Source organism: Cyanistes caeruleus, unplaced genomic scaffold, assembly GCF_971803275.1.
Source record: "Cyanistes caeruleus unplaced genomic scaffold, bCyaCae1.hap1.1 HAP1_SCAFFOLD_11, whole genome shotgun sequence".
In the NCBI taxonomy this organism is placed as follows: Eukaryota; Metazoa; Chordata; class Aves; order Passeriformes; family Paridae; genus Cyanistes; species Cyanistes caeruleus.
In genome coordinates, this window is record NW_028255883.1 from 365118 (window position 1) to 384157 (window position 19040).

Sequence of the window (19040 nt, forward strand, 5' to 3'; positions counted from 1 at the left end):
CGGCCAAAGTGCAGGACCCGGCATTTGAACTTGTTAATCCTCACCTTGTTGGGTTTGGCCCCTGGATCCAGCCTGTCCAGGTCCCTGCGCAAAGCCCTCCTACCCTGCAGCACATCAACACTCCCAGCCAACTCAGTGTCACAACGGTTCCATGGGGCCCTAGAGTGTCACAATGGTCTCCAGGATTCCATCAGGCCTCCCATCCATCCATCTTTGAATCATACTGGGAGTGACCGGACTCATACTGGGAGTATCTGAGAGTGACTGGCAACATACCTTGCACATCATCCCCCATACTGGGGGTGACTGGCGCAACTAGGAGCACGCTGGGGGCAAATGGCATCATACTGGGACTGACTGGGTTGATCTTGCCAGAGGCAACTGGGACCATCCTGGGAGTGCTGGCATGTGACAAGAATCATCCTGGAGCTTACTGGGCTCATATTGGTGTTGAAAGGGAGCAACTGGGATCTCTGAACACCACAGGTTCCTTTCCCACTCTCCGAAGAAGGAGCTTCGCAGTATCCATGTGTGAGGTGACCTTCACCTGAACCAGATGCTGTTAGGAGAAAAAGCTGCCTGTGCTGGAAACTCCCACACAACAAGTCAATGCCAAGAGAGAGCATTTTCCTTTCACAACTTCCCTCCTGGAGCCACAGTCCTTTTGGATCACACAGAAGGCAAGAGAACAACACAAAATACTTGGCTGTGTCCAGTTTTTGGCTGGACCAGCAAATGGAGGGAGTGCCAGGGTCTGCTGCCACAGACTCTCCTCTTGGGGAACAGAACCCCCCCAGGCTCCATTCCAAATGCTGTGCACACCCTGCTGGCTTAGAAACAAACCCTTTTTTTAAGAAGATGTTGACAGGAGCTCTCCCAAACATATGGCATTTAATGGCAATTTCCTTTCAAAATCACCTCCATTCCAAAGGAAGAACAGAAAGCCCACAGCAATCCCAAAGGCACATATGGTACACCTGGGGAAATGCTCGACTTAGGGGCCAAGTGGGTTAAAAAATACCCATAAGAAGCCCCAGAGTCCAGAGTGCAAACTGCAGCAACCACTTACTGGATCATTTTGGCTGTGCTGCACACGTCTGCAGACTGTCTGTCCCCCTGCAAGGACAGAAGGACACCCGTCAGGGGCTGGGCTGGCTGCTGAGAATGCCTCAGGCAGGAGGATCCTCAGGCAATGAGCAGGCACCCAGAGCCGCTCTGACACTGAGGCCTCTGTGCCCCACAGCAACGGGAACACCACAAGGACACGGCAACATTCCTGTGACATCACAGCAGCAGCTCACCCAAAAACCTCCTGGAAGGTTCTCCTGGGTCACCAAGGAGCACAAAGGATCCTCAGAGGGCACAACCTACTGCCCTCCAAAGGATCCAAGACGAACTCAGAAAATGCAGCAAATGAGGACACCACACAAGGAAATACAACTTATGGTCACTGATGCTTCTGATTAAAACCAGCAAGGCTTGTTCCCTCTGGGATCTTTGTTCTAGTTCTAAAAACAAACAAGGTTCTCTGCTGTAAATGTATAGAAAGCAGTAACTTGGGGAAAAGAAGGCTGAGAGTGCCAAAGCCTTGTGTGACTTCTTGGACATCCTGTGGCTGAGGGTGTCCAAGGCAATGGACTCACAAGCGGGGTCCCTGCCCTCTCGACTGACAGCTGCCATCTCTCCTTCAGCCCCACACGTGGCTCAAACAACCTCCTGTCAAGGGCCTCCATCCACACATTCCATCACCAGCCAGAGATGCTCATCAACCAGGTCACCCAGCATCCCTGAGGCCACAGCAGGGAGTGCTCCTGGCATCTGGTACAGCACTGTGGCTTTCCTGGGATCCTTCTGGTGTCTGTGGTTGAGAGGAGTGGGGTGGATGGAATCAGGATGGGTCACAGATCAGCAGCCCCACTGCAAGCAGTGCTTTCTCCTGCTGTGTGGGGACCGTGTGGTGACTGATATTGGGCCTCCTCTGGCTTTGGCTCCTGCAGAGCACACAGTGGGTCAGACACTGGGCTGAGGGAAGGGGTCCCATGGAAACCCAGCACAGGCATTTCTCTTTGGAGAGGGGGTTCTACAGGGAGAAAGCAGAAGAGACTTTCCTGTCTGCTGAGATTCCCTCTCCTCCTTCAGCAGCCATACCACAATCCATCAGTACCAGAGTTGATAGGATCACTACCCTACCAGGGAGCACAAGGCACTCAAAACTGAACCCTGCCAGAGCCCAGGCCTGCCTGCCCATTTGGAGGGTGTGGGGGAATGGAATTTCAGCTGGAGTTGACCCACAATGATAATTTGCCACTTGTGGGTTTCTCACAGCCTTAGAAGGAGTTTGAGATCTCTGTCCCCAGCACCTGCTCACCCTTCAAGTGCACACACGTGCCTGGGGGCAATTTAGGTTCCCTGGAGTGGTGGTTGCTTCCCTTTGAAACAGGAGCTGTTGCCTTTTCTGGCACACTTATCTCCCTTCTAACTATTAGAAAGTGGGTGAGTAAAGGAAATGTCCCTGAAGGAAAGGGACCAGAACCTTGGAAAAAAATGAAAGAAGTCTGAATTACAAATGAAATCTCTTTCATTTATTTATTTATTACAAATCTCTTACTACAAACAAAATCATGTTACTGAGCTGATTGTTGGGATTCAGGGCTTCATTTCTTGTTCTTGATGTTATTATTATTTATTAGTATTACTTTTCATTGGTAAGACTTTTAAATCTTAGACATTAATAACAATGGCTGGATGTCACACTGAAATGTATGTGAAACACACATTGAAAAACAATGACTGAAAGTCTCTTGCTTTTCCCACTGGGATTTAACTGTGCACTCAACTCCAAGTTGCCAGTGGATTCTAAAGACAGAAAATCCTGTTAATGGTGGGTCTGGTGTGGTTTGGAGCTGGGGAAGGGTCTCATCCCCTCCCAGAGCTGCCCCAAGCCCGCTCTGCTGCCACGTCTGCACTCACAGCCCCTCACGGCTGCCCTGCCCTGGGGACATGGTGGCACCCCCTCCTGCCAGGGCTGAGGCTCCTCATGGCCCCTCACAGCCCCTCACGGCTCCATGGAACTTCTCATGGCCCTGTAGAACCTCTCATAGCCCCTCACAGCCCTTCATTTCCCCTCACAGCCCCTCACGGCCCCTCACAGCCCCAGGCGCGGGGCTCCTCCCAAAGGAGAAGGGGTCGGGCCCTGCTTGTTCTCCTTTTATTTCGGTCCCTTCACAGCGCCGAGTAAAGAAAGGCTGAATGGAGCCTTTCGCCAGCGTTTCCCTCGGGCTTCATTGCGGGCTGAAGCTCTGTGCTGGCGCTGGCCCGAGCACCAACATCCCTGCAGCCCCCAAGGCCTTTGCTGTCCCCCCGTGTCCATTCCCTGTCCCCGAGTCCCGCCCGGCTCTGGCAGCAGCAGCAGCCGCAGCGCAGCGGGCGCAGGCCCGGCCCGGCCGGGGCTCCCGGCCACGAGCAGCAGCAGCAGCGCCGGCCCTTCCCACCTGCTCCTGCCTCGGCTCCCCAGGGCTTTTGCCAGGGCAATTCTGGACTACAGCAACAATCCCCCACAAACAGCCCTCAGGCTTCCTCAGGGCCCGCCTCTGCTGCCCTCAGAGGAAGAAAGAATCGGGTTTCCAGCGCTGTTTTCAGCTCTGTTTTACTCACCCTGAGGTGACAGCAGGAGGCTGTTGGTGCCTTTGCCTTGCACATTGTAGATCTCGTCTGCTTTTGTTCCTCTTCTGCCTGCCACCTGAATTTTATCTGCAAAACTGCAATTGCCTCTTTCAATCAGTGCTACCCACTGTGCTTTTGTGATCAGTAACTCAGGATTTTTTGTCTCAGACATCATGAGTAGCAGATTTTGAAATGCTCTCATGTCCCTGGGCACTAAGTCGAGGGGAATGAAAGCCACACAGCTGACATTTGCAGTGCTCAAACACAGCCCTGTTGCTGCTGCAGCTGAAATAGAATCAAGTGACAGAGGCCATCACAGAAATTGCCCCTGCAGTGGCAAATAAAATGAAAAAATCCACCAGGAGAAAGGAAAAACAGAACTTGTCACTTAATTATTTTTTCCGAGCAGCAGCAGAAAGTGGAGATGCCCAGAGGTATTTCCAGCTGCTGCTGATCCCAGCTGGAGCCCAGCCTGCTGCCCAGTCCCAGTGGGAACCTGAGCCCAGCCCGGGCAGCTCCCGCAGTGTCGGGAGCTCAGTGCACGCGGGGCAGGCCCAGAGCCCCGGGCACGGCCGCCCATTGCGGGGCAGCGGCACAGACGGAATGTCCTGCGGCCCAAACCTCCTGCTCCTCACACACAGCTCCCATCCTCCTCCCCCTCCTCCTCTCCTGGCATGGCACAAATTCCAGCTCCGAGGAGGCTTCCCAAGAGAGGCCTCAGGCTCCTGTTTCAGCCTGAGTGTCCCTGCAGAGGAACAGGGCACCTTTCAGGCACTTCCACAAGCTCCAGGTTCTCATTTCCTGGGCAATCTGCCATGCAAACAGGCTTGCCAAAAAGAACAAAGGCAAAGGGAATGAACTGGGAATTATTAGGAAAAAATGACCCTTCTTAACAGACAAAGTTCACCAAGTCATTCCCTGCATTTATCCTTTTGGCCTTCTTTCATCTACTCAGTGGTCCAGCTTATCATGTTCTAGTGCTTATCAACAACTGATTGTGCTCTTGATTTGTACCAGTGCAAGAGATGTAGAATCATCTACACTGAACACACAAACAAACTCCCTCTGTCAGCCCATTTTCAAGTTCCAGATCACTTTCAAGGTGTCCATGGGGCTATTGGAATGATGAGCTCTCCACTGCTGGCTGCAGGCTCTGGAGATTCTTTCTCCACATTCAGCCAGGCTTGTATTCCCCAACAATTCCTGGCAGCTCATCATGTTTTCTTTGGGTAGAAGAGTAACAATGCAAACCGTACCAATGGCACAACTCCCCTGTCCACAAGGAAAAGCAAGAACAAGTTGTCAAGTTCTTCAGATAATTTGTCCTGCTTTGCTGCAAGAGTTGTGCTGCACGCACAGTGTGGGAAGCCAAGAGAAGCTGCAGCTGGGGGCACATCTTGAGACAGGAGCTGCACCTCGTTCTCCAGGTCACGTTTTTGGAAAGAACAGACAGGACTGTGGAGAAGATTCTGGGAAAATTGAAACAGCTTTTTTAAGAAATGAAAATAAAACCAAAAGAAACTACCAGTATGTTTTTCTCTATTTTTCTCTATTTATTTTTATGTTTCCCTTTTCCATCTTGCACTGTTTCTCCATCCCATTCATTGCAAATGGATCTCACCTCTAAGATCCATCACTTGGCAAGTTTTAGACATTGTAAAATACCATGAGCTACACCCAGTTTGCCTTCCCCTGTTTTTCTTGGAAAGCAATGCTGGAGACACAAGTGCAGTGCTTGGGTCAGGTACAAATTCTGCATTCAGGGAATGTGCTCGGACAGTGTCTGACGCTCAGCAGGGACAAGGCACAGCAGCAGCCAAGGGCATTGCTGTGCCCCTGTGCAGGAATCAAGACTCTGGCTCTTGGCTCAACACGGTAAAGTTCCCGTGTTTGGCCAGGCTCAGGGGCTGCCCGGGGAGCGCGGGGCTCGGCGCGGGGCCGAGCGGGCAACGGACAAACGGCCCCGGGGACAAACGGCCCCGGTGCTTCAGTTGCAGCGGCAGCAGCGGCAGCAGCAGCAGCAGCGGCGGCGGCGGCAGCGCAAAGAGAAAAAAGAGCGAAAGAAGCGACATTTTCGCCCCTCTTTATCTTCTCCTCTCCCTCTCCCACTGTTCCACCCTCTCTCCCGCGGTCCCTCACCCATTCCCGATCTCCCTTTCTCTGTGTTCCCCTCCTCTCCCAGTTTCCCTCTCCCCTTGCCCGCCCGGGACATGCCCCCGGCCCGCCCCTGGCCCCGGCCCCGGCCCCGGCGCCGGCCCCGGGCGTCCCGCCTCGCTCTCGCCTCCGCCCGGCTCTGGCCGAGCTGGCGCTGGCGCTTCTGGGCGGGCCTCAGTGCCTGGGGCTGGGGCGGTATCGCCGCCCTTTGGCTCCGCCTGCTCCGAGCCCTGCCCCGGCCCTGGCCCTGGTCCCGGCCCTTGCCCCGGCTCCTCCCGGGGCCCGCGGAGGACACAGGCGGTGCAGCCGTTGCCGCCGCCTCCGCTGCGGCTTCCCCGGCCCGAGCTCCGCCGCTCGGCAGCGCGGCCGCTGGCCCCGAGCCGCCGCTGTCGCGTTCCAAGGAGCGGACGCCTGCGGATGCTCGGCCCGGGGAGGTCGGGGAGCGCTCGGGGGCCGTTCCTGGCCCCGGGCCGAGCGCTGACGGCCGCGTCTCTTCCCCAGGGAAGGCGCAGGAGGCCCTGCAGCAGCGCTACAGGATCGGCTCGCTGCTGGGGCGCGGCGGCTTCGGCAGGGTTTTCTCGGCCACTCGGCTCTCGGATGGCGCCCCGGTGAGCAGAGGGGCCAGCGGCGGGCGGAGGAGGAGGAGAGGGCGGAGGAGGAGAAGGGGGCGGCGGAGGAGGATGGGGCTGGACACGGTAGGCGGCGAGCTGAATCCGCTGCTCCCTTTGGCTTGCAGGTGGCCATCAAAAAGGTGCCACGGAACCGCGTCCGGCACTGGGGCGAGCTGGTGAGTGAGCGGGGCCAGCGGCAGAAGCCGGGGCGTGCCGGGCGGGGATGAGCCGGGGCCCGGCAGGGTGGGAGCCACCAGGACACCTGGAGGGAGGGCGGGCGTGGGGCCAGCGGAGGGCACAGAGCATCCCGGGCTGGCTGAGGGCTCCCCGAGCCCTGGCACGGGCTCAGCCCCACTGACGGCACCGTGCTCCTCCCGCAGCCCGACGGCACCAGCGCACCACTGGAGATAGTGCTGCTGGACAAGGTGTCCACAGGCTTCCCCGGTGTGGTGCAGCTGCTGGATTGGTTTGAGCTCCCCAACACCATCGTGATGGTACTGGAGCGCCCAGAGCGGTGTCAGGACCTGCGGCATTTCATTCGGGCACGGAGGTTCCTGTCAGAGGAAGAGGCGCGGGAGCTTTTCCGGCAGGTGCTGGAGGCCGTGCAGCACTGCACCAGCTGCGGGGTCCTGCACAGAGACATAAAACCGGAGAACATCCTGGTTGACCTGGACACCGGGCAGGCAAAATTGATTGACTTCGGCTGTGGCACCTACCTGCAGGACACAGCCTACACTCAGTTTGCAGGTGAGCCCACCCAGGAGTAGGCTCCTGGTCCCGGCATCTCCTGGCCCAACATTTCCTGGCCCAACATCTCAGGGCCCAACCAGGGTGTGGCAGCAGGGATTCTCCCAGGACTGGGGCTGGGGCTGGGGCAGCCAGCCTGACAAAATCCCCTGTGGGTGGGGGTAGCAGAGAGGGGGAGCCAGGACCTGTGCACCAGCTGGTTTGGTGTGCAGGTGAGAATGGGCTTGGACTGCTGTGCTTCCCTGCTTTGCCTTGGTTCATAATATTTTTTGGGCAATGCCAGCAGGGAGGATGTGGGTATGGTTTTTCCCCAGCACTGTGAGCGGGTTTTTCCTTTGTGTGTCATGGTCGGGCCTTGCCAGGGTTTCTGCTGCCCTCTTCCAGCACCAGTGCCTTCTTTTCCAACCCTGGGTTTGTACACAAGTGCCAGGTGCTGGCGAGAGGGCAGCAGGTCACCCCGTGTGCCACTGGGGCAGCCCCACATGCCCAGGGATGCTGGGCTCAGGCTCTGGGAGCAGCAGCATCCCCCTGATGAGCTCCATCCCTATTCCATAGGAACACGATCATACAGACCCCCGGAGTGGACCAACTTCAGGTGGTACTATGGCGAGGCAGCAACCGTCTGGACCCTGGGCATCCTGCTGCATGAGATGGTCTGCGGGAAGCACCCTTTCAGGAGGGGCTGGAACATCAGCTGGGCCCAGCTCCCGCTGCCACAACGGCTCTCCCAAGGTGGATCCTCATCTCTGGGCACGGGGGGAACACCAGTGTTGGGAGACAGCAGCGGGCTCGTGAGCATCCCGCTCTGGCAGCTGCTGAGGAGGTGGCACATGTCCTGCTCTCCTCCAAAACAGAGAATTGATGGGAAAGTTTAGGCCCAGCTCTGGGCACATCCAGCGTGGCCTGGGCATGGGTATAGTGGGGCAAAGCAGACAGGAGCCTTCTCCAACTGACCAGTGGTTTGTGGTTTCTCTCCCCAGATTGCCAAGTTCTGATCAGGCGGTGTTTATCCCTGCACTACTTGGACAGGCCCTCATTAGAAGACCTGTCCTGTGATCCCTGGATGCAGGATATTCATCAGCCATAGAAGAAGGGAGAGAGCCACGGGCACAGTGATGCAGGGACCTGGTAAGTTACAGCTCCACACATACCCTGGCAATCAGAAGCAAAGAAACCCAAACTTCTTTGTCCTGCCTGTGTCACTGCACAGGGCTCATTGAGTGAGAACACGCAGCCCTTGTGCTGGAGCTGAGCTGCTCTGCCCAGCACTGGTGGCCGCCATCTGAGCTGGTTTTGCTTGTCCTGGTTCAGTGACAGCCGGGCCCTGGGCAGAACCCTGACAGCCTGGTGTCACCCCAGGGAAGAAGGAGCCCCTGGAGAAGCTGCACCAGGTGGGGCTGCTGCTGCTGCTGCTGGGGACATGGAGGACAACAGCAAGGATGACAACCTCTTCCTCGACCTGGCCAGCGGCAGCTGGCGATGATGGACTTTGATTCTGGCACCTTCTTGAAAGCCAGGCTCCACAGAGAATTTTCAGGTAAGTCCAGACCCAGGGGGATGCTCCCAGATTTGTGCATTGGCCGGGAACCAAAGGTTTCCCCTTTGCTGGGGTGGATGCAACTGATTCTTCAGTGGCTGCCCAGCTGGTTTTTGGCAGGGCTGGGGGTGTGGGCTGGGGTGGTTACAAAATGGGAGTGGGCTCCTGGTCCTGCCAACAGCCCCCAGCACCCTCCGTGCCCCAGGCTGGGGCTGGGGCAGCCAGCCCAACACAAACAAACCCCCATGGCAGGAGCACAGGTGGGACTCCAGAACCTGAGCACGGCTGCTTTGCTGTGCAGGCAAGGAAGGGCTTGGGCTGCTCCACTCCCCTGCTTTGCTTTGGGATCAACGTGATTTTGGGGGACAGTGCAGGGGGGAAGGGAGAAAGCATGGGCTTCCCTCACCCGTGGGTGGGTTTTTCCCTAGAATGGAGGGGTTGGGCCTTCCTCAAACTCCTGACAGACATAAGATTTTTTACCTTTTTTCTTCTTTCCCCTTTTTGTCTGTAACCTATTTTCATTAATTTGTTGTTTGTTTTCCTAAAGGAAGAATTCTAGGTGGGGTCCAGTCTGGATCGGGAAGTGCTTGGGACCAGCCGTGGTGTGGATGGGCCGTGCCCTTGGAGAAGGCTGAGGACATCGTTTGGGACCAGCTTTTCTTCTGGCAGCAGATGGTGTGAGGTGGGTCCTCATCTCCTTGGCATGGGTGGGACAAGAGCTTTTGGGAGATGGCAGCGGGCACAGGAGCATCCCGCTCTGGGCAGCTGCTGAGGGGCTGGATCTGCTGTGGCTGGCTGCAGGCTGGGCACATGTCCTGCCCTCCTGCTCTGCTCCCAAAGGCAGCAGTGATGGGCAGCTTTGGGCTCAGCGCTGAGCACGGCCAGCATGGCCTGGGCACCGTGGCTGGCTGGGACAAGGGGACAGGAGCCTTGAGCTGACGGGCGGTTTCTGGTTTCTCTCCTTGCAGCCGGGCTCTGCGGATGCTGAGGCTGCTCTGGGCTCTGCCAGGGCTCTGCTGGGCTCAGCACCGGGCCGGGATCAGCCAAAGAAGAAACGATGTGACCTCCAGCAGAGACTTGAGCATTTTGGCAATGCAGCTCAAGTCTGCAGAGTGTACACCTCCAAAGGAAAACATGACATCCCCCAAAAATTAAACTTGTTCCATAACTTCTGAAATGACATCAATCTGGGATGACCCCAAATGTCATTCTTCAGCTTTCTCAAGCTGTAGCTCATCCCTTCTCTGAACAGTTCTCTCCCCCACCTGCCTTTTACTACACAACTGCTCCCTTCTTTCCCCCAGTGAGTTCCCAGCCCATCACAATCTCCATCACACTGCAGCCTTCCTTGATGCCCCTCACCACAAGGAAGGCCAAGCCCCAGGCTCAGGGACTCATCCTGTCACTGGCTGAAGAGCAGCAATGTCTGTCAGTGACAGGGGCCCTTGGATGTCTCTGTATCCATGGACAGAAGGGTCTGTCAGTGCCAGGGGCTCTGGGATGTCTTTGTATCCATGGACAGAAGGTCTGTCTTTGCAAAGGTTTCCATAATATCTTTGTACCCATGAGTATGGAATGAACACAGAGGGTGAAAGCGTCAGTCACGTTGTTTGCACACTCCTTCCTTTCCATACAAGACACATCCATGCACACCCCCATGTATAGATATATTAAAAGGATAGGGATGGATAGAGATTTCCCACAGAGCTCTAACTTTGGCATAACTCACCTTGTAAGCCATGGCCAGGGGATTTTTTCTTCACCTCTGTGTGAGTAGGTGTCCAAGAACTGAAGGGAACAGCATTTAGAAGCAGTTTCAGGATTTCTAGGCAGGAAAGGGAGCTGACAACCATCCACATAACTCACCATATTCGTCGGGATGGGCTGCTGGTTCTTTAGGAATATGGCACAATGGAGACACGAGACTTGGGATAATCCCAGCTCTCTGTGGATCTGTGCAAAGGTGGAGCAGCAGAAACACCTTGTGTCTTCTTTGGGGACACAAGGTCCAAGGAGCTGGGCTGGTGGCAGAGCGTGACCTGGGCTGGTGGCAGGTGAAGTCCCATTTCATGACATCCTGGAGTGGCACAGGACAAAGCTCCAAGCACCCACAGCCCCACTGAGGAAGTCCTTGGAGTGCTGCACATCGCATAGGAAAAGCTGCATTCACTCAGTCCATTGGGATTTATCACTTCCATTTGCAATGCTTTAGGTGCAAGTTTCAAACTGCAAAATTTTGACACTCAAGACACAGTCATGAAGAACATGTATTTCAATTTCCTGTTCCTTTAACTGCAGTGTAAAATATCTTAACATTGGAAAACATCCATCAAATCTGTAAAGGAAGGCAGCTAATGGATCCTTTCCACTAGCACGTGTACAAACTAAGGAACTAAAATCAAAGCTGAGTTCTCTTTTTCGCAGGATCAGTTACCTCTTTCTTACTCCAGAGTTATAGAAGACTTTTCACTACACGTTTGCGAGTAATTTTTATCTTTCATGTTTTTTTCGTGTTTGTTGGTTTGTTTGTTTGTTTGTTTGTTTTTCTACAGAAAACATGTCCTGGAAAAGGAGCCCTTTGCTCCTGGTTCCCGTGTGGAGCAGCTCCCTTTGCGCTGGCTGAGCTGCTCAGGCAGAGCCCGGCAGCTCCCCGCCCTGCAGGGCTGAGGCTTTTCCCCGTTGCTGGGCACAGACTGATGGAGCAGCAGTGCTGAACACGGGCACACGCAGAGGGAGCAGAGCAGCTGCCTTTGCCCACCTGGAGCTCCAAGGCCAAACTCTGAGCAGGCACGGCTGGAAGAGACTCGCAGGCTCCCTGTTGGCTCTGCTGCCCCACTTGTGCCTGGCCCAGCTCTGTGTGAGGCAGAGGGAGAACAAGGGGCAGCTCCCTCCCAGCCCCAGCCCAGGGACCCCTCCAGTCTCAGGCCTTGGGCCACTGTCAGCACCTGCTGCTCCAGCCACGGCTTCTGCTGGCACTGCCAGCAACAACCAAACTGGGGCTGGTCCCGAGGGAGCAGCAGCAGTGCCTGGATCTGATCCCTCAGTCTGGGGCAGGGCTGGACAAATGCCCTCCCACCCCAGCAGCAGCAGCAGATGGAACCGACTTTCAGCACAGCCCTAGCCACTCTTCCCTGCCTGTGCAGCGGTGTCACAGCAGCCTGAGGCACCTGGGAGCCCTCAGTGCCAGCAGGGACTTGAGATGGCAGCCCTGGGCTCCTGCAGGTTGTGCCAAGAACAGAGCTGGGGACTCCCTCTCCATGTGGAGCTTGCAGATGGAAAGGGCTGCTGTGACCAGGCAGCTCCAAGGGCACAGAAAGGAGGGGCTCGACCTCTTGATCTGTGCCAGTGCCACAGTCCTGGGCAGCAGCCACCGAGCCCTGGGGGAACAGAGGGCACAGCAAGAGGGACAAAACCAGGCAGGGTCAGAGACTGGGAAGAGCCAGAGCTGGGAGCAGGAGCAGCTGCTTCATTGCACTCTTGGAGAAAGCTCTTGTGTGGTTCAAAGCGCTGAAAGGTGTGGATGGCAGAGAGGAGGCCACACCAAACAATGCTCCTGTTTTTACACGTCCCCTCTCCGTGTTCCAGAAGGAATTGGATGAAGTGTATTCTTCTCTCCGAGTGGTCTCCTTCAGTGTGAGCAGCTGAGCAGCAGGAGCTGAAGGAGCTGAAGCCTCAGGCCACAAGAGCTGAGCAAGAGGGGGCTTTTGGACCAAAGTAATGCTGTTAAGTAATGGACCTAGGTGAATGCAGCATATGGAGTCCTGGAATTATAGAATCCTTGCTGCTGGGAAAGACCTCTGAGCTCATCCAGTCCAGCCAGTCACCCAGCAGTGTCAAGCCCAGCACTAAAGCTCATCCCTGAAGTGCCAAGGTCTGAACAACAGGCCCTGAGTGAGGCCTGAACAACAGGCCCTGAGCCAAAGGTGACCTGTGGATGAACCTTCCAGCCAAAGGTTATCTGTGTATCTGCTCATTACTGAACTATGCATGGTCATTAGCAGTGGGATAGATGTATCCAGTCGTTAGTGAAGCGTTGATTGAGGTTTCTATGTTTAGAAGTCAGACAAGGCCATGAAATCCAACATCTGGCCTTGTTTGGGGTGTATGGTCAGAGTCAACTGCCTTGGTTCCTCCTTGAGGCCTGGCCAGGCTTTGGCAGGGACCCAAGAGGAGGATGAAACCAGATGTTCCCACCGCAGAAGTGCTGTCAGTTTGTTTATTCAGCACTATCAGGGCTGGGCCCTCTCACAGCAGGGTTGGAGGCTCAGCTGTGGCTGGAGGCCCCTGCAGGAATTCCCAGTGTCTGGAGTGGCTCTCCAGCCCTTGGCTGTGACAGCTTCTCCAGCTGATGTGTGGATGTGGGGATGGCAAAGTCTGAGGGGAACAGGTGCTGGATCTTTGTTAATCACTGCAGGCAATCTTTGGCAGTGATGATTGGGTGCATTGCTGAGCAGCTCCTTTTGTGATCCTTTGCTGCTTGGAGCTGCAGTAAATGACACTGATTCCTTCAGGTGGTGTTTGTGTTTCTGGGGCTGACCCTGCTGCCCACTGGTAGAACAAAATTGGTGAAGTCTGACCAGAGCACAACAAAATGTCACTTTTTAAATGTGAATGTAAGGAATCAGTCCCGTCTGTAATTCTCAGATGGGAAGCCCTTCCCTAGAGTTTGCTGGCTCTGGAGTGGGCTGAGGTCAGAGCACCGTGTGAACAGTGGGGCAGTGGGTTAAAAGAGGCTGAAGCGCTGGATGTCTTAAAATGCATCCAAAAATTGCATATGGAAAAGGGCTTGTGGGATTGAGAAGATGAGGATGGATTTTGTTAATGGCACATTGGAAGAAGGAACAAGTGTTTTTGGAATGCTCCCACATGAAGGTCCAGAAGAAGGTTTTAGTCTTGAGCTCAGGTTTGTTTCTGCAAGTGAAATAATAATAATAATAATAATAATAATAATAATAATAATAATAATAATAATAATGATGATGATGATGATGAAATATAATACAGTAATTAACATAATACTATAATATAACACAAAAATATATATTTCTATATATATATCTAAGAATAGATAGTGTGAAATAATGCTGAAAATACTAACTTGTTAGCTTTGGCTGCTCACTGTAACACTAAATATCCTACAAAAAAAGACTGGCCAAGACCCAAATGTCAGTACAATATACTTTGCAAATTGTATAGAAGGAATAAAGAGGAAAGGGATGAAATTGGCTGTTCTTATAGGGTTTGCTTATGCTATGATGTGGAATGCTTTGTCTATTCCTGTGAAAAAACAGTGATTAAGATTGCTGGGTTTTTCATGTATCACAATATCCACAAGCTGCAGGATTGGTTGAACAGGTGAAGGGACTGTTAAAAAAGAAGTTGAAAAAATGAGGAGAGATAGGAACTTGTCCTGGTGGAGAACCCATCTCCCAGATGTGCTCCATGCCCTTAACAATGGGCCCACTGGGAAATGGAAACCCCTGGGTGTGCATGGCTGCACCCAATTTGCAAACACAGCCATGGACAGTGAGACTTGGACTGCCTGGGAAATTGTTCTGGCTGTGATGGCCCCTGCCAGGGCCACCCCAGAGGCTGCAGGGCTGGACCTTCATGCACTGGAATTCATTAGGAGAAATCAGAAGCAAATGAGAGTTAACAATACTGAAACAGGAATTCACATTCCTCCTGGACACTTTGGTTTGGTAACTGCTCACTGGAGCTTGGCCTTGCAAATTGTTCATGCCATGGGAGGAAGAATTGATGCAGATTATCAAGGAGAAATTAAAATAATTCTGTAAAAATAATGAACAAGATTGGATTATTCAACCCCATGACAGGGTAGCACAAATACTGGTATTGCAGTTTTAAAAACAACTGTAAAAAATGGACATCCACCTCCAATCAGCACTGTTAGTGGAGATAAAAGGTTTGGATGCACCAGTCCTAATAAAGGACCCAGAGTGTGAGTGCAGAGGCCAAATGGCCCTCCTGAGCCAGCTGAAGGAACAGCTCTGGGCAAAGACAACACCATTTGCAAGCCTTGTTAGCCACAGACAGCACTGTAAAGCTGAACAGCAAAGGACCTTGGGGGCATTATTCTGGAATTAAAAAGTTGTCATCTCCATGGACAACAGAATTATTGTTCCTAATGTGAATGAGAGTGAGGAAAAAGAATGAGTAACCTTGTCACTAAAGCACTACTGATGTCTGTAAGTTGTATCTTGAGAGTCAGCCAGAATCTTTGTTTGCCAGAAACACCTCTGGAGTTTTATCAAGGCATTAGTCATCAAAACTATTTTGAAAATTTAAAGATCCAAGTAGCCAAACTACTCAATGTAACTAATTGCTGGGTATGTGTCAACCAATGTTGGGAGGAATGGGGTTCCCTTGGAGGGCCCACCCTGTGGGGTGGCCAGAACTCTGTCAATGGGCTCTGACTCGTAACGGAGCCAGTGCAGGGACACTTAGAGAAAACTGTGCTGTGGAACACAGGAATGCAATTATCACTTTTACAGGATTCACTGAGATCTCCCTTCAGGACAAACCAAACCCTGTTCTACTTGGAGGCCACAATGTGTAAGGATTTCTGTGCTTTACCATCACATACTTGCTCATTCCTTTTCCTCACTCTCATTCACGTTAGGAACAATAATTCTGTTGTCCATGGAGATGACACCTTTTTAATTCCAGAATAATGCCCCCAAGGTCCTTTGCTGTTCAGCTTTACAGCGCTGTCTGTGGCTAACAAGGCTTGCTGGGGTCCTTTTCCCTTTGGCTGGAGAGGAGCCAGGTCCCAGTCCCTGAGGGGCACCCAGGCTCCTGGCTGGAATTGGTGTGGAAGTCCCTCAGTGTCACATCAGCCTTCCCATGGAGCCCCGTGGATCAGCGCATTTTCCAAAGGGGCTGTTGGGGCAAACAGGGAGATTTGGTCTGGCAGGATCTGTAAAACAATACCCCATCCCATGGACTTGTTCTGGCAGAGAACACTTGGCTGCAGGGACATATCCCCATTGTTCCTGCCCAGGTCTCAGGATTCAAACCGTGATGTCTTTGCCCAGAGCTGTTCCTTCAGCTGGCTCAGGAGGGCCATTTGGACCTCTGGACCCACATTCTGGCCCAATTATTAGGACTGGTGCATCCAAACATTTTATCTCTACAGTCAGTGCTGACTGGAGGTGGATGACCTTTTTCCACAATCATTTTTAAACTGTAATATCAATATTTGTGCTACCCTGTCATGGGGTTGAATAATCCAATCTTGTTCATTTTTTTACAGAATTATTTTCATTTCTCCTTGATAATCTGCATCAATTCCTCTTCCCATGACATGAACCCTCTGCAAGGCCAAGCTCCAGTGAGCAGTTACCAAACCAAAGTGTCCAGGAGGAATGTGAATTCCTGTTTCAGTATTGTTAACTCTCATTTGCTTCTGATTTCTCCTAATGAATTCCAGTGCATGAAGGTCCAGCCCTGCAGCCTCTGGGGTGGCCCTGGCAGGGGCCATCACAGCCAGAACAATTTCCCAGGCAGTCCAAGTCTCACTGTCCATGGCTGTGTTTGCAAATTGGGTGCAGCCATGCACACCCAGGGGTTTCCATTTCCCAGTGGGCCCATTGTTAAGGGCATGGAGCACATCTGGGAGATGGGTTCTCCACCAGGACAAGTTCCTATCTCTCCTCATTTTTTCAACTTCTTTTTTAACAGTCCCTTCACCTGTTCAACCAATCCTGCAGCTTGTGGATATTGTGATACATGAAAAACCCAGCAATCTTAATCACTGTTTTTTCACAGGAATAGACAAAGCATTCCACATCATAGCATAAGCAAACCCTATAAGAACAGCCAATTTCATCCCTTTCCTCTTTATTCCTTCTATACAATTTGCAAAGTATATTGTACTGACATTTGGGTCTTGGCCAGTCTTTTTTTGTAGGATATTTAGTGTTACAGTGAGCAGCCAAAGCTAACAAGTTAGTATTTTCAGCATTATTTCACACTATCTATTCTTAGATATATATATAGAAATATATATTTTTGTGTTATATTATAGTATTATGTTAATTACTGTATTATATTTCATCATCATCATCATTATTATTATTATTATTATTATTATTATTATTATTATTATTATTATTATTATTATTTCACTTGCAGAAACAAACCTGAGCTCAAGACTAAAACCTTCTTCTGGACCTTCATGTGGGAGCATTCCAAAAACACTTGTTCCTTCTTCCAATGTGCCATTAACAAAATCCATCCTCATCTTCTCAATCCCACAAGCCCTTTTCCATATGCAATTTTTGGATGCATTTTAAGACATCCAGCGCTTCAGCCTCTTTTAACCCACTGCCCCACTGTTCACACGGTGCTCTGACCTCAGCCCACTCCAGAGCCAGCAAACTCTAGGGAAGGGCTTCCCATCTGAGAATTACAGACGGGACTGATTCCTTACATTCACATTTAAAAAGTGACATTTTGTTGTGCTCTGGTCAGACTTCACCAATTTTGTTCTACCAGTGGGCAGCAGGGTCAGCCCCAGAAACACAAACACCACCTGAAGGAATCAGTGTCATTTACTGCAGCTCCAAGCAGCAAAGGATCACAAAAGGAGCTGCTCAGCAATGCACCCAATCATCACTGCCAAAGATTGCCTGCAGTGATTAACAAAGATCCAGCACCTGTTCCCCTCAGACTTTGCCATCCCCACATCCACACATCAGCTGGAGAAGCTGTCACAGCCAAGGGCTGGAGAGCCACTCCAGACACTGGGAATTCCTGCAGGGGCCTCCAGCCACAGCTGAGCCTCCAACCCTGCTGTGAGAGGGCCCAGCCCTGATAGTGCTGAATAAACAAACTGACAGCACTTCTGCGGTGGGAACATCTGGTTTCATCCTCCTCTTGGGTCCCTGCCAAAGCCTGGCCAGGCCTCAAGGAGGAACCAAGGCAGTTGACTCTGACCATACACCCCAAACAAGGCCAGATGTTGGATTTCATGGCCTTGTCTGACTTCTAAACATAGAAACCTCAATCAACGCTTCACTAACGACTGGATACATCTATCCCACTGCTAATGACCATGCATAGTTCAGTAATGAGCAGATACACAGATAACCTTTGGCTGGAAGGTTCATCCACAGGTCACCTTTGGCTCAGGGCCTGTTGTTCAGGCCTCACTCAGGGCCTGTTGTTCAGACCTTGGCACTTCAGGGATGAGCTTTAGTGCTGGGCTTGACACTGCTGGGTGACTGGCTGGACTGGATGAGCTCAGAGGTCTTTCCCAGCAGCAAGGATTCTATAATTCCAGGACTCCATATGCTGCATTCACCTAGGTCCATTACTTAACAGCATTACTTTGGTCCAAAAGCCCCCTCTTGCTCAGCTCTTGTGGCCTGAGGCTTCAGCTCCTTCAGCTCCTGCTGCTCAGCTGCTCACACTGAAGGAGACCACTCGGAGAGAAGAATACACTTCATCCAATTCCTTCTGGAACACGGAGAGGGGACGTGTAAAAACAGGAGCATTGTTTGGTGTGGCCTCCTCTCTGCCATCCACACCTTTCAGCGCTTTGAACCACACAAGAGCTTTCTCCAAGAGTGCAATGAAGCAGCTGCTCCTGCTCCCAGCTCTGGCTCTTCCCAGTCTCTGACCCTGCCTGGTTTTGTCCCTCTTGCTGTGCCCTCTGTTCCCCCAGGGCTCGGTGGCTGCTGCCCAGGACTGTGGCACTGGCACAGATCAAGAGGTCGAGCCCCTCCTTTCTGTGCCCTTGGAGCTGCCTGGTCACAGCAGCCCTTTCCATCTGCAAGCTCCACATGGAGAGGGAGTCCCCAGCTCTGTTCTTGGCACAACCTGCAGGAGCCCAGGGCTGCCATCTCAAGTCCCTGCTGGCACTGAGGGCTCCCAGGTGCCTCAGGCTGCTGTGACACCGCTGCACAGGCAGGGAAGAGTGGCTAGGGCTGTGCTGAAAGTCGGTTCCATCTGCTGCTGCTGCTGGGGTGGGAGGGCATTTGTCCAGCCCTGCCCCAGACTGAGGGATCAGATCCAGGCACTGCTGCTGCTCCCTCGGGACCAGCCCCAGTTTGGTTGTTGCTGGCAGTGCCAGCAGAAGCCGTGGCTGGAGCAGCAGGTGCTGACAGTGGCCCAAGGCCTGAGACTGGAGGGGTCCCTGGGCTGGGGCTGGGAGGGAGCTGCCCCTTGTTCTCCCTCTGCCTCACACAGAGCTGGGCCAGGCACAAGTGGGGCAGCAGAGCCAACAGGGAGCCTGCGAGTCTCTTCCAGCCGTGCCTGCTCAGAGTTTGGCCTTGGAGCTCCAGGTGGGCAAAGGCAGCTGC

At 52.9% G+C, this 19040-nt stretch overlaps 2 protein-coding genes and 1 long non-coding RNA gene across 4 annotated transcripts in view; all 3 read left to right on the forward strand.

The window, feature by feature from the left end:
• LOC147647286 (uncharacterized) overlaps positions 1-19040 on the forward strand; it is a 245522-nt gene that overhangs the window by 6811 nt on the left and 219671 nt on the right. The window lies entirely within an intron of this gene.
• Positions 5625-19040, forward strand: part of LOC147647287 (serine/threonine-protein kinase pim-1-like) — a 66745-nt gene continuing 53329 nt past the window's right edge. The window contains exon 1 of one of the 2 annotated variants that reach the window (XM_086872298.1): positions 5625-6425. In XM_086872298.1, the coding sequence (XP_086728424.1) occupies positions 5874-6425 (552 nt within the window). In that variant the 5' untranslated portion in view covers positions 5625-5873. The remainder of the gene's footprint in view (positions 6426-19040) is intronic. The other variant, XM_086872300.1, reaches the window with a different exon arrangement.
• LOC147647288 (serine/threonine-protein kinase pim-1-like) lies at positions 6817-8721 on the forward strand. The gene is made up of 4 exons (XM_086872302.1): positions 6817-7175; positions 7731-7907; positions 8156-8303; positions 8487-8721. Exons 1-3 carry the CDS (start codon positions 6920-6922, stop codon positions 8260-8262), a joined length of 540 nt encoding a protein of 179 aa, XP_086728428.1. The 5' UTR covers positions 6817-6919; the 3' UTR covers positions 8263-8303; positions 8487-8721.